Below are 16,023 nucleotides of genomic sequence, written 5' to 3' on the forward strand. Positions count from 1 at the left end.
GGCAAATCTTAGACAAAAGGAGATATACAAATGGCATATTATGACTGGAAGATAATAGACCGGAAGTTTTTTTTTCCTCCCTTTTATTTCATTATATTATGGGGGTACAAATATTGTAGGGTTACAAATATTGCCCCTGTCCCCCCTTCCCCCCCATGTGCCAGAGATTCAAGCGTGTCCAATCTCCTGGTGGTGCACACTGCACACATTATGTAAGTACATACCCTTCTCCTCCTCCCCCCCTCCTGCCTGCCCACCACTGATGAAAAGTTATTTGTTTTTTTTTTTCTTTTTTGTTTGTTTGTTTTTGACATTTTGGTTACATTGTATATATTTGCCTCTCCCTAGGAAGGGTTTGAGTTATGCCCTTCCCCTCCAAAATGCTTGCCACATCCCTAAGATTGGATCCCCACCCCCGAATCCCTGGTGAACATTAACACCATTTGAGAACCATAGTTTTAATCAGTCAGTACCAATTTGATGGCGAGTAGATGTGGTGCCCATTTTCCATGTCTTGTGTTGCCTCACTTTGGATAACGGGCTTAAGCTTACTCCAGGATAGCATAAATGGTGCTAGCTCACTGTCATTTCTCAAAATTGAGTAATATTCCATTGTGAGCATATACCACATTTTATTTGTCCACTCATGAATTGACGGGCACTTGGGTTGTTTCCATGACCATGCAATAGTGAATTGTGCTGCAATAAACATTCGGGTGCAGATGTCTTTATAATAGAATGTCTTATGCTCTTTTAGGTAGATGCTCAATAATGCTATTGCTGGGTCGAATGGTATTTCTATTTCTAGCTGTTTAAGGTATCTCCAAATTCTTTTCCACAAAGGTTGCACTAGTTTGCAGTCCCACCAGCAGTGTAAGAGTGTTCCTGTCTCTCTGCATCCTTGCCAGCATTTGTTGTTTTGGAATTTCTTGATATAGGCCACTCTTAACTGGGGTTAGGTGGAATCTCACTGCATTTCTCTGATGATTAGAGATGTTGAGCATTTTTTTTATATGATTGTAGGCCATTATTCTGTCTTCTTTGGAGAAGTTTCTGTTCATTTCCGTCGCCCATTTCTTGATGGGATTGTTTGATTTTTTTTCTTGTTAATTCTTTTGAGTTCTAGATAGATTGTTGTTATTAGACCTTTATCAGAGGTGTAGAGAGCAAATATTTTTTCCCACTCTGTGGGTTATCTATTTCTTCTACTGATGGTTTCCTTGGCTGTGCAGAAACTTTTTAATTTGATCAGATCCCATTTGTTTATTTTTGGTGCTGCAGTGATTGCCTTGGGGGTCTTCCTCAAAAATTCTTTGCCTAGACCAATGTCTGATAGGGTTTTCCCAACATCTTTTTCTAGAATTCTTAAGGTTTCATGCTTTAAGTCTGTTATCCATCTTGAGTAAATTTTTGTGAGAGGTGAGAGGTAGGGATCCTTATTTGATCTTCTGCATGTAGCTAACCAGTTCTCCCAGCACCATTTATTGAAGAGAGATTCTTTTCCCCATTGTATATTTTTGTCAGCTTTATCAAAGATTAGATTATCGCATACTGATAGTTTCATCTCTGGTATCTCAGATCTATTCCAGATATCCATGCTTCTGTTCTTGTGCCATTACCAGGCTGATTTAACTATTATTGCTTTATAGTACAGCTTGAAGTCAGGAAGACTGATGCCTCCCAGTTTGTTCTTTTTATTTAAGATTGCTTTGGCCAAACTAGGTTTTTTTCTGGTTCCATATGAAGTGAAGAATTATTTTTTCCAGATCTGTAAAGAATGCTGATGGTATTTTGATGGGGATTGCATTGATTCTGTAGATCACTTTAGGTAATATTGACATTTTAACTATATTGATTCTACCAATCCATGAACAAGGTAGATGTTTTCATCTGTTTAAATCTTCTGCAATTTCTTTTTTTAGTGTTTCATAGTTCTCCTTGTATAAATATTCTGTATCATTTGTTAAGTATACTCCTAGATATTTAATTTTCTTAGGGGCTATAGTAAAGGGTATTGCGTTTTTGATTTGAGTTTCTGTTTGTTGGTTCTTGGCATATATGAATGCTTCTGATTTGTGTATATTGATTTTATAACCTGAAACTTTACCAAATTTGGTTATCAAGTCTAGGAGTCTCTTGGAAGAGTCCATGGGGCTTTCTAGGTATAATATCATATCATCGGCAAAGAGCGAGAGTTTGATTTCATCTGCCCCCACTTGAATGACCTTAATACACCTCTCCTGCCTGATTGCTATCGCTAGGACTTCAAGCACTATGTTGAATAGGAGAGGAGATAGTGGGCATCCTTTAGACCAGAAGTTTTTAACAAAGTAATAATACTTTTTAAAAATTCCTTTGTACTGCAAAATTTTAAAACTCTCTCTATTTAAACAACTCTGAAAATAAAAACTAGAAAACAGAAGGTGTATATTTTCTAGGAAAAAAGATAATGAAAATGTTACATATCTGAATTCACATAGTATAGCTTACATAGTGCTTAGAGAAAAATATACAGCCTTAAAATCACACATCAAAAAATTCAAAGAATGAAAACAAACCAATGCAATAAAAGGATAAGAAAGTAGGCTTGTAAAAACTGAATTAATGAAGATAAAAGTAAAACTTTGTGAATTTAAAAACTAATAGAATTAATAAACCAATAAAAAATTAGTTCTTTGGAAATAAAATTATTAATTAAAATGTTTATACCCTCATAATATTCTGAAATTTAAAAATAAAAAAAATTAAATGGAGACAAAAATAAAAGAAATGAAAATTTTCAAGAAGTAAATAATTATAGGAACAGAGGAAATTTAAAAAATATCCTAAAAACCTACTTTGCACAATTCTATTAAAATGAATTTTAAAAATCTACATGAAATAAATAATTTCTAGGGAAATAAAATTTATCAATACAGACACTAGTTAAGACTGATAATTTGAGTAGACCAATTTCTAGGGAAGAAAAAGAAATTTGTCAAAGAGCTACTCCACAAGTAAGTACTACAAATAATTACCTACATGATGTCACAAGAGAATCACACCTAACTTTTAAAGTCTAGATAATGCCCAAACTATTTAAATGGTTCCATAGCATACAAAATAGAGAAGAAACTCCAAATTACTTTTGATGTAATTATAAGATTGATACCAACATCTGAGAAAATTGCACATATATAGGCAAAAATTACAAACCAATCTCCCTAAAGAATACTGATGCAAAATGCTAAATTAATATTACTTAAAAGAAACCAACAGCATATTTCAAAATGAAATGCATTGTGTCCAAATGTGGCTTCTTCCAGGGATATAAGAATGGTTCCATGGTAGTAACTCCATTTATAAAATTTATCATAAAAATAAGGAAAAGAATAGCGCACTCAGTTCCACAGATGCTTAAAAAGAATTTATAATTCTCAGCACCCTTTCTTTTTTTTTTTTTTTTTCCTGAGACAAAGTCTCGCTTTGTTGCCCAGGCTAGAGTGAGTGCCATGGTGTCAGCCTAGCTCACAGCAACCTCAAACTCCTGGGCTCAAGCAATCCTCCTGCCTCAGCCTCCTAAGTAGCTGGGACTACAGGCATGTGCCACCATGCCCGGCTAATTTTTTCTATATATATTAGTTGGCCAATTAATTTCTTTCTACTTATAGTAGAGATGGGTCTCGCTCTTGCTCAGGCTGGTTTCCAACTCCTGACCTTGAGCGATCCGTCTGCCTTGGCCTCCCAGAGTGCTGGGATTACAGGCGTGAGCCACCGGGCTGGCCTCAGCACCCTTTCCTAATTAAACGAAGTCAATTGAAACTTCCTTAAAATTATAAAGCACACGCAACTCAACCCACACGCCACTATTTGAATCAATGGTGGAATCGGAAATGTTGGCATGCAAGCAAAGTAAGGGCTAAGGCATGATGATCAGCATTTATTTATTGTTAATGATACATTAGAGGTAATATCTGGCTTATTTATTTATTTATTACAGCATCTCGCTCTGTTGCCCTGGGTAGATGCAGTGGTGTCATTATAGCTTATTGCAACCTCAAACTCCTGGGCTCAAGCGATTCTCCTGCCTCAGCTTCCCGAATAGCTGGGCCTACAGGCACCTCTAAGGGCAACTAATTTTTCTATTTTTAGTAGAGACAGGGTTCTCACTCTTGCTCAGCCTGGTCTGGAACTCCTGAGCTCAAGTAATCCTCCCACCTCAGCCTCCCAGAGTGCTAGGATTACAGGCAAGAGCCATTGCACCAAGCCTGCCTGGCACATTTAGAGAAGAGAAAACTATTAAACATACAGAAATTAGAAAGGAAAATGTAAAACAATCTCTATTTTATATGCTAGAATTCTTGAAAAACTCATGAGAGTCAATATACAAAACACTGAAAGCTAAGACAATTCATTAAGATGGTTGGATGTAAAATTAACATATTCAGAAAAAAATAGTTGCCTTTATAAAAAGATAGAACAAAAGAGGATCCCATACATAATAGCATCAACAATAGCAACAACAAAAAGTTAAATTCCAAGGAGCAAAGTGAATGAGTGAGGAAAATTTTAAAACACTCCAGAAAGACATAAAAATTGGACTTCAGAAGTGAAAATATATATCATTTTCTTTTATAGAATGACTGAACATCATAAAGATACACATTCTCCTCAAGTTAATCTATACAGGTAATATGAATCAATAAAAATATTAAAAGGATTTATTATGGGTCTAGAAAAGTTGTTTCTAAAGTTCATATGGAAAATTAATCAAGAAATAACCCAAAACCCCTGAAAATTATTATCAATCAAAAGGGGGCATGCTATGTTATACATTAATTGTTTATGTAAAACAGTATGATTCTGAAGGATAAATAGATCACAGAACAGGATAGAAAGTACAGAAATAGGCTCAAGCATATAAGGAAGTCGAGTATATAATAAAGGTGGCATCTTGAATTACTGGCGAAAAGATGGACTTTTTAATAAATGATGTTAGAACAATGAAAGCCATTGATAAAAAAGATAAATTAACTGTATACTTTACACTATATGCCAACATAAACTTAAATGGAACAGAGATCTTAAAATATGGAATTATATGAGTTCTAGAGGGGAAAAAGTGAATTTATTCTCAACCTTGGAGTGGTGAAAGCTTTTCTAATTATGACTCAAAAACTCAGAAGAAACAAAGAAAAAGGTTGATAAATTTAGCCACATTACAAAAAAACCAAAAATGCTTCTGCATAACAAAATCGTGAAAAAATAAAAGGCAAATTATTTTCTGGGGAAGCTATTTGCAATTGATTTTACAAATTGGTAATTAAATAAAAAACAATAGAAAATGTGTATGAAAAATGGACAGTTCACAAAACAATAAATGTCTGTACTATTTAAATATATGAACTTCACTCATCATAAGAGAAATAAAAGCTGAAACTACTTGAGATACACTTCTTACCTATCATGACAAAAATCAAGAAGACTGACTTTGATTCATTCTGTGGCATGGCTTTGGGGAAAAGGGCTAATATATTGCTGTTGGAAGTATAAATGGTTCAAACCATATGGAGGGAAGGGGAATTTGTCAGTATCTGAAAAGATTACATATGCACTATGGACATATTACATATGGACTATGAAGATAACTTGTCCAAGAATATTCATATACACATATGAAAATACATATGCACAATTCATTCTGGCATTATGTGTGATAGCCAAAGTTTGGAAACTACTTAAATGTCCATCAGTAGGGGACTGGTTGAATAAATTATGGTATATCCAAGTCAAATGGCTTCTAAAGCAGCCAATAAATTCTGTAACATGCCAAAGGTTAACAATCCTCATATAAAACTATTTTACTTCAAATGTAGAGATATTTTGAGAACTGAAACAAAATGAAGAATGTATTAAAATTACTACAGTAACAGACTATCAAGAGCATTGTACACATGTTGCCTTTTACTTACGGTTTACAGTTTTGACTGGTAATATTGGGTTTACCCTCTCTGGGGTGGCAGCATTTTTGTCATCTGTCACATATTCAAAATTAATGATGAACATCATGGCCACGCCTTCTTGGTTTTTCACTGGAATTACGTGAGTGTTACAAATGAAAGTAGACCCTAAGGAGATGAAAAATGAATATTAGTCAAAAATATACCTTTATTTTGAAATACCAGCAATATTAAAATTGAAATACACTCCATACAGAATTTTCTACCTTAAATGGTCATGGAAATTCAATAAAAATAATTTGACTTTTTAATTCACAGTTAATTGCAGACATATACTGTGCATAAGTTTTGCCAGAAGGATTTTAGAGGAAAATCCAGTTACTACTACATTGTACAAAAACAGAAATATCAAATCTCATTTGCTTTTACACCCATCCTTGTAACAGTTAATATTTTTAAATATATATTCTTTAACTTCCTAGAAACATAATTCTTAGCCTTTCCTTATATATTTTGGTTAAATCTAAATCTATTAAAATACATCTGTATAAACAATGAAGATATCTCATTTTGTGTGATCTTGATTTTAGCAATAAGCAACTTATGCCCTTTTTCTCTTCTTATTTCTTTGATATAAAATAGTAAATTATTGCCTCTGTCTTACATATCTTCCAAAAATTCTTTCTTTTTTAATACAAAATGTGCACTGCTCAAATTATAATGGTTTTGTTTGGTTTTTAATCTGTTAGAAAATAAAATGAAAAGTTTGTCTATATTATTGTGTTAATTTGATATCTTCGACTAAGACCATGATATTCTTCTAGAAGCAAAATTACACTGCCAATAAGATACACTTTATTGTAATCATCTGGAAAGGAAATGGACAAAAGGAAGACTAAGTTTATAATCAGCCACCACTATCCATCCTCCAAAAGAAACCCAAAGATCCAAGATGTAGAGCACACAGTTGAGAAGTTGACGTCTTTTAAGTCAACTGACTTCTAACTGACTCCTTGGAGCTGACTTCTAGTATTGCCTCAAAGCAGCTTGCTCAAATCTTTACCCTCTAAATATTAATATTTTCTTTAGTCAGGGTAATGGAAATCTCCCAGGCTGGAGATTTGTTTGAATTACAAATAAAGTATTGTATTTTTAAAATGCAAAACTTCAGAAAGCATTCTTAATCATTCAGGAAATAGTGTCTATTTTGCTTTCTTTTCTCACAACTAGCTGAGACCATCTTGAATCTTGAGGAGAGTGATGGTTCAACGTATAGGCAAGAGCAGGTTGGGAGCAAGGTTGGGCTGGCAGGAAACTTCAGGAGGAGATGTGGGCAAGTGCCAGAACACTTGGAGGCTGGGACCAGGGAAAATGGCAAGAGCTGAAAAATGTAGTTGGGAGCCCCCACATCTGCAAAGGCAGGTGGATACCAGTATTTCAAAATGGTGTCCTACATAAGCTCTAAATATTAAAAACAAGCATGAGAAAGCCCTTTCCTTTCTTCTGATCCCTGAATCTTGGCTACTGATGCCAAAGCTGAGAACGAAGGCTATTATTGATATTGCTATAGCTTGAGGACTTCAAGCTACAGAAACACAGGAAAAGGCTTTTGAGGGTGGGCCTAGAGATCTAATTATTCATGAAATTGTTTCTATGACAAAATATCTTCTAATTTCCAAAGAATTGATTTTTGGTACAAATACAATTTTAGAACACAGACTCTCTGTACGTTGGGGATACCTATGTTCTATTAATAGTTATAATTCAGATTTTCAGATGTGAATAGCTTCTCCAATTTGAAATGTGGAGGACTTTATTTATAACTAATTTCACATTTTCTATAAATGTGGCAATGGTTTTATAGATGTTGGAAAATATTCTTTAGGAATAGCATGTTTTACCTTCAGTTGTTAGCTATATCTTCTTTATTTATGCTAAGTGTTTTATTAGTTTTATCAGAAAAACTTGTATGTACAGGTAATTTCTGATGCATAATTTTAGTAGAGCCAGAGATGATCATTTCATCTAGAAAATCAAATCTCTGAGGTTAGAATGGGAGATAATGAAACAAGAGATTTCACTTTATAATTTATCTTTCTCAAACTGTCTAATTTCACATTTTCTATGTATATGGCAATGGTTTATAGATGTTAGAAAATGTGCTTTAGTTAAGGCATGCCGCACCTTCATTTTTCAGCTATATCTTCAATTCATTTAATGAAATAGCTAGAGCACTTGTAATAGTTTCCATGGTAACAAACGGGATGACTTTAGTAAACAGAAAATAAACAATTTAAGACTCTTCCATTAGACCTAAAAATAGCAGTGCTTCAGGCCAGGCATCACAATACACACTGGTTAAACAGACAGTCTGAGGAGATGCTAGAAATAGCCATTATGTACTTACTTTCCAAATGAACCAAAATACATATTGATTTTACCACTTAAAACGACATTTCCTGGATCATTTAGAATATCATTGTGAATTTGCAGGTTTGTCATTTAGCAGTTTCAAATCTTTCAACATTTGGAATATACTGTTGATTGTCAAACAACACAGAAAACATGAGGTTTTGATAAGTCAATCAATAACATGTAGGGGTAGAGATCTAATAGGTTTGTAATAGAATAATTTTGCTTTCAGTAGTAAGGGGAAAAATCATGTCTTTCAAATAAATGCTTGTGCATTTACTGTCTAGTATAAAACATCATAAAATTATAGTGTTTTAGAAGAAAGTTCAGTTATATGCATTGGCTCCTCAGCATATTAATTAAGTGTAATTAACCTGGTATTTATTATCCACTATCATTGCTTCCTGTAAGTTTCTATTAAGCAATATATCTTCTCTGAAGTCAACTGAAGACTCATATTTACATGCTTTTCTTTTTAGTTTTGTGATTTAATATCTCCATCAATCTTGCATAACCTTCTGAAAGGCAGACTATGAAAAGAGATACATGGAATTTAGAAGGGGAGAAGAATAGAATACATTTTATACAGCAAAAAACATTTTTTTTTTTTTTTTTTGAGACAGAGTCTTGCTTTGTTGCCCAGGCTAGAGTGAGTGCCGTGGCGTCAGCCTAGCTCACAGCAACCTCAAACTCCTGGGCACGAGTGATCCTCCTGCCTTAGCCTCCCGAGTAGCTGGGACTACAGGCATGCGCCACCATGCCCAGCTAATTTTTTATATATATATCAGTTGGCCAATTAATTTCTTTCTATTTATAGTAGAGACGGGGTCTTGCTCTTGCTCAGGCTGGTTTTGAACTCCTGACCTTGAGCAATCCGCCCGCCTCGGCCTCCCAAGAGCTAGGATTACAGGCGTGAGCCACAGCGCCCGGCCAGCAAAAAACATTTTAACTTGCATAATTATACAAACTCCAAGTTCTGTCAAGGTACTACTTTTGTAAAGTGACATTATCCTAAAAAGATATTACAATGTGCTCCTACATATTTTTTTGAATCAGGAGCAAGAGTGATGGAAACATAATCTAGCAAACATTAACCTAGCAATGAAGAAAAAATAGACATATTTAATAATGTAGAAATAGGAGAATTAAACAAATCTAGAAAAATGTTCAGATCTTATCAGATCTTATTAAAATTAATCTTTCATTCAAATGACCTTGATAAAATGAATCTTATATTCAAATAAAATTTATAATATTTGTTAAGAAGCCACTTATTTATAATAAAATTCATTATTTATAAAATTATACTAATATTAGTTAGACTCAGGTTCATTTTCATGTTTTGTGTTCTGAGGGAAAACATTCCTAAAGTGGGAAAGGCTGCCAAGGAGGAACAGTGCTCATTTTAATAAAATTTCTAGAATGTTTACATTTTAACTGTAGCCATAGAGCAAGCAAACTCAAAGTAATCTGAATAATTTTGAACATTATTCCTTTATTAATAAATTAGTGGCATGCACCCGGTTGCATTTTAAAATAACATGCCAGGGGGTGACAGGGTGAGACCCTGGCTCTGAAAAAAAAAAAACAACAAAAAACCAGGACTCTCCCTTTTGAACTTCTTTACATGTGTTTTATTCTACTGCCTGTGGTTTGTGTGCATCCTGTGTCTTCCAGGAACAGTGTAGAAGGCAGTGTAACTTAGCAATGTGATGGTTGTGGGGTAGGGCAAGGCAAGTAGAGTAGGGAAGGCCAAAGGAGAAGCCAGGGGCCACACCATAGAGGAGGCCAAGGCATGATCTGAAACTTTTCTCTGAGTTAAACAAGAAGGGATTGGAGAGTTTTATGTGGAGAGTTGGCATGATTTGACTTAAAACTACCCCTTTCATGTGATTGTGGAGAATAGCTTGCCGGGGAGGTCAGGGTGGAAGCAAAGAGGCCAGTTAGGAAAACATGTCAATGAGAGTGGTTGGAACCAAGGGGGTATTGCTGAAGGTGGTCAGAAGGGTTCAGCTTGAGATGCTTTCCAGGTAAAGCTTATAGGATTTGCTGATATATTGGATGGACTAGGGCAGGAGAAAGGCTCCAGGTGACTCCAAATTTGATAATTGAAGACCTGGAAAAAATGGAGACACCATTTATTAAAACAGGAAAGCCTATGGGAGTGGGTAGCTTTGGGGATTGTGTAAATCCATAGGTTTTGAGTGTGATAACTTTGAAATTGCTTATTAGATATTAAATGGAGATGTGGAGAAGGCAGTTAGATACAGGAGGCTGCAAATCAGTTCAGGGATTGGTCTAAGCCAGGGATATGAATTCGGGAATTGTTAGGGAAAACATTATATTTAAAGACTAGATGAAGTCACCCAGGGAATAAATGCAGAAGGAGCAGTCTGGGGCCTGAGTCCAGAGGCACTGTAGCCTCAGAGAAGGGAAGATGAAGAAGAACTGGAAAAGATTGGGTAGGCAGACAGTGAGGTGGAAGAAAAATCAAGATTGAGGTATTCTGGGGGCTAAGAGAAGGAAGTGTTTCAAAGAAGGGTATGATCAACTGTGTGAATATCGTTGACAGGCACCATGGGGACTGAGAAAAGACAATGGAGTTACAGTTACTTCTTCAGGAGAAATTTTTTTAGATTAGTGGCCATAAAGCTGTTTGGAATACATTCAAGAATGAATGAGAGTAGAGGAAGTGAACATATATATAATTATAGAAAAATCTCTGGAGGAGTTTTACTAAATTAGATTAACCGAAACCTGGGGTGATAGCAAGAAAAAAAATTTAATGTGATGGGATTTTGCTTTTTTAAATTAGACATAATGTAGTATATTTATTAATATATATAAGTAGATTGATATTTTTTACAAATAATTTCATTCTAAATTTTGGTTGCATAAAGTCCCACTATTTAGTAAGGCTCAAAAAAAGTCTAACTGCATTCCAAAACATAGTAGTTTTCTAATATTTCTTCTCTTGGTCAAATGCAACTCACTTCAGTGTTAATTGATTTACCATGTACACAGAATCTGTATGAAATAGTGTATATAGCCTATTGCTTGAGAGTACCAGCTCTCTAATCAGATTGTCTGAATCTAGATCCTGTCTTTATCCTTTACTTGCTGAGTAAATCTCTGGCAATTTACTAAAGATCACGATACCTCAGTTTACTCATCTGTACACTAGGGATAATCTCTATTTCATAGAATAGTTTTAGAAATCAAATGAGTTAATAACTGTGTACTAGGGTATTAGATTAGAATTCTCCCAGTCACTATTTTCACTGATAGGATATGCTAATATGATAGACACTGGGAAACTAAAGTGAGAATGACTCTCTTCCACTCCCTACATGTAAATTTACAAAGCAAAGCTACAGAACCTTTATGTCAAGAATGTAACATAGTCAGCTAGCGCAGAGGAGAGTGGTGTGAGTGGACTGGGGCAGTGATTTCTTTGGAGAGGACTGGCAGACTGTTGTGGGTTTCCCTTCCTGTCACCTTTAGGAACTACCACCATCCAAGGCCAGGCCTAATGAGGGGACTTCAAGGGTCCACCCCAAGACCTTTGAAATATGTGCTTTCTGCAGTTGGAAGACACAGAGGATGGGTATCTAAAAGCTAATGCAGATGAAGGGATGGCCATCGTGGGACCTCAACCCTGCAGCTATAAAGGGCGGAGCAGGGATGACCTCTCCACTTCTGCAAAGTGTGGGAGCCATTGTGATGGGGACAGGCCTGTGTGCCAGTGTCAGTGAAAGGGCTGTGAGATCACTCTTCTGACCCGAGTGTCTGATCAGGAACCATCGTAGGGTTTTCCTGGGATAGGTGAGGGGACTCCAGAGGAAGAGTCACGTAAGAGCCTGCAGTAAGCGATGATATGATGATGGGGCCAAGGAGGGAAGGAGCCAGGAGCCGGGGGTGGAGGGGAAGCATCACAGGAAGCGACCTGCAAAGAGCAGGGCCCGGCAGGGGCTCTCAAGAGCCCTCCTAAGTGCCCAGGAAAGACAGCATCAGTTCTGCCCTACTTCTACACCCAGAGAGGGCAAGCAGACCAGCCAGGTAAGAACTGGCCTGCTGTGTACCTTCCCTCCCTGCCACCTTCCACCTGGAGGGGATCAAATCACAACCAGAGAGTGGAATGGGGAGAGGGTGAAGGGAAGAAAGTGGAGGCCCACTTCCCATTGCAGTCTGACCTGAAGCAAGCTGGGAACTATAACTTTAGAAATTATACTGTTTTTTACAACAGAAAGTGAATAGAAGGCTTTATTATCTGAGAGTGACCCAACAAAGGAAGATCTGGCAAATCACCTTCCAAACCCAGTGGTCAATTACTCCCAGTGAACAAAGTTCATGGGATGATAAAAAACAAAAGTAAGCTGCATTTTGATCACAGCACCAGTTTCACACTGTTCAAGAGAACTCATTGGCACATAAAGCTCTTCGAACAGTACCAGGCATAGAGCAAAAACTCAATAACGTCGTGAGCTATTATTTTGGTCTATTGTTGGAGGGTCTCCAGAAGGGCACGTTATCTCTCAAGTCAATCTGTGCAATTGCCTCCGACCCTTCACCATTCTTGGAACCACCAGCTACACTGTTTATTCATATTTTGGGGCACCAAGGGGAGATTATTCTTCTCTGAACTGACGGGTTTAGTGAATGCCGGCGAGTTTTTATTCCTTTCTTTCTAATAGACTGGGAGGCCCTTTGAAGATTAAAAAATATCAGTAGAGACCTGCCCTGGAAGAAAAACAAAACCCAGCAACCTCAGGCCACAAAGCCCTCATCAAAGAGGCAGCATTGTTCATCTTGAATCTAAACGCTTGTTAGAAAAACAAAGGGGATTGTTTCACAGCAGAAGGAGAAAGTTACCCAGGCGGAGGCATAAGTGAGAAGCAAGCAACATTTATATTTGGCTTTTCTGTATCTAATGCTTCTTTTTATTTCTTTCTTTCACAACCCTCTTCCATCTTCCACTGCTCTCTCTAGGCCTCCATGGTGAAACAGTGTGAACTCCCTCCCATCAAGGATGAGGCTCATGAGAAATATAATTTTTTTTATAAAACTGTTAATGACATAATTGATTACTTCTCCCAGGAGAATTTTTCTAAGGAGTCAGTGAAAAATAACAATTAACCCAAGATGAACTCCAGTGTGACCTTTATGAACCTGATGAATGCCAATGTCACCTCTGTGAAGCAGAAATATTCTGATATCTTTCAATTCACACCATACAACTGCCTGCTGGGGTCAATATCCCCATCAGACAAGTTGTGATCTAAAGAACAGGAGAGGATCATGATGGACTCCTAAAATAGGATTGGAGAAATTTCTGTGATTGGAGTGTTTGTCTGACATCATTTATCCTTTTGCTTATTTTTTCTTTTTTAACAAATGCTATCATACTCCAAACGAGAATAGTAAACACAACAGAGACTTAATCCTCTCTCATAAGCCACTTCCAGATTTGTCACAAGGTTTTCAGAATAATAGAAAAGTGAAAATACTCCATGTTGTATTATGTTTATAACTGAACTGTAAGCTCCCCAAAGACAAGATGTATCAATCTTTGCACATAGGCCTCAACACATATTAAGAGCTCAGTAAATATCTGCTTAATTACTAATAGCTTTTTTTTTTTACTTATCTCTGACAGTGAGATAGTTCTTAGAAATCTTTCCACAGGTGACCCAGGAGTCAGGCAAGAGCAGCATTTGTGACTATGGTGGGCAAGAGCCCGTAGTTTTTAAAAAAGATGCCCCTTAGAGTCAGAGACAGACCTCGTTTCAAAAACTAACAAGTTATTTAGCTTCTCTCTGTTCGACTTCTTTCTCTGTAGACAATATTTATATTTTAAATTTTGAGCAGTAAATGAGAGTATACCTCCAGAGTACAGTGCCTAGCTCATAGTAGGCACTCAATAGGCGGTAGCTCAAGGGGAGGGAATATTTTAATATAATGTGGTAGGTACAGAAACTGGATATGCCCAGAGAGTTATTTTTGTAAAAGGCCAGGAAATTGCACCTGTGTTTTTAAGGCTGAGTAGGAGTACATTTGGAGAAAGAGGAAGTTACATGGAGAAGAAACACATGCACATTTCAAACCAATTTCAGTTTAACAACTAATTATTACAAACCCACTATATGCCAGGCACTAGGGCTTCAGCAGGAAAGAAAACAGATTCAAATCCTTGCCATCCGTAGTTTACAATCTAGTGGAGGTGAGAGAGACTAAATGAACAAATAAAATATATAGTAGATTAAATGCTGATAGCATCACGGAATATCATCAAGAAAATGAAGAAAGAGATAGTGAGGGGAAAGTTTATAACATTTGATAGAATGGGAAAGGCCTTAGTGAAGAGGTCTTGTTTTAGTAAAGAATCGAGTAAAATGAGCAGTGAGACATGAGGATCTGGGAAAAGGGATAACAACACATGGAAAAGCCCCACTATGGACTGAACTATGTCCTCCCAGGATTATTATGTTGAAACCCTAACTTCTGATGTGACTGTATTGGAAAATATGACCTGTAAGGAAGTAAATAAGGTTAAATGAGCTCATAAGGGTGGAACCCTAATCCAACAGGACTTTGTCCTCACAAGAAGAAGAAACACAGGTGTGCACAGGCACAGAGGAAGGCCATGTGAGGACACAGCAAGAAGGCAGCCATCTGCAAGCCAGGAAGAGCTGGCTTGTCTGCCCAGATACCACCCCAGCTGGCACCTTGGTCTTGGACTTCCAGCCATCAACTGTGAGAATACAAACTGCTGCTGTTTAAGCCACAGAACCTGTGGCATTTAGTTAAGGTAACCCCACAAACTATGACAGGTCCTTGAGGCTGAAGCACACTAACTCAGGTGACCAGTGTGACTGAAACATACTAAGCTGAGGGGAAAGTGGATTGAGTTCCAGGTTGGAGAGGTAACAGAGCAGGGGGTGGGGAGGGTGATATTGGAAGTAGTCCCCTGTGGCTTTGTAATGACTTGGGCTGACAATGGGAAGCCACGGGATGCATTGAGCAGGGAAGGGATAGGCCCTGGCATACATAGTCGAAGGATACTCTTGGCTAAAGTAAAGACATGGACACATGAAAAACCTGTGTTAGTTTGTTAAGCAACTTGGTTTCAACAGACTATTAGTATACTAGAGTGTGTAGCATTAGGTGGGGTGTGATGGATGAGGCTAGAGCAGTAGGCGGTTGTGTCCTGATGGTCTTCTCTGTCCTTGGAATTCAGTATTTTTCTGTTGGGGATGTAGAAAACTGTACTAAGTATGGGAATATGTTCAGAAGAAGTATTTTAGTGTACAGGGTACTAACACATGTTAGGTGCTAGTGATGTCTTAAGAGAAGTAAGTTCAAAAGATAAAGGAGCTATTTATTTGATTGAAGAGACAGAGGCACAACGAGAAAGAGTATTTAATAATTCTTACACAAAATCATGTCAATAAGAATAAATGGAGTAGCCAGTCTCAACGTCCACGTATAGTCTGTTTAGTCTGATAGAATGGGTCCAACTTGACTCCTTGTGGGAGGAATGTGGCCATCAATAGAAGGCTCGCCCATTTCTCTCATTTTTTCTAGTCACCTGGTTAAGACTAAAGGAGCCTACTGAAAACAAATAGGAAGAACTCGTGTGACCTAATAAAAATGCTTTATACCAGCATTATAA

General features: G+C 36.9%; 1 protein-coding gene across 2 annotated transcripts in view; it reads right to left on the minus strand.

The window, feature by feature from the left end:
- KCNH7 (potassium voltage-gated channel subfamily H member 7) overlaps positions 1 to 16,023 on the minus strand; it is a 477,996-nt gene that overhangs the window by 146,996 nt on the left and 314,977 nt on the right. For both annotated transcript variants that reach the window (XM_076005608.1, XM_020288501.2), the window contains exon 3: positions 5,952 to 6,107. In XM_076005608.1, coding sequence (XP_075861723.1) covers positions 5,952 to 6,107 — 156 coding nt within the window. The remainder of the gene's footprint in view (positions 1 to 5,951; positions 6,108 to 16,023) is intronic.

Source organism: Microcebus murinus, chromosome 8 (genome assembly GCF_040939455.1).
Source record: "Microcebus murinus isolate Inina chromosome 8, M.murinus_Inina_mat1.0, whole genome shotgun sequence".
NCBI lineage: Eukaryota > Metazoa > Chordata > Mammalia > Primates > Cheirogaleidae > Microcebus > Microcebus murinus.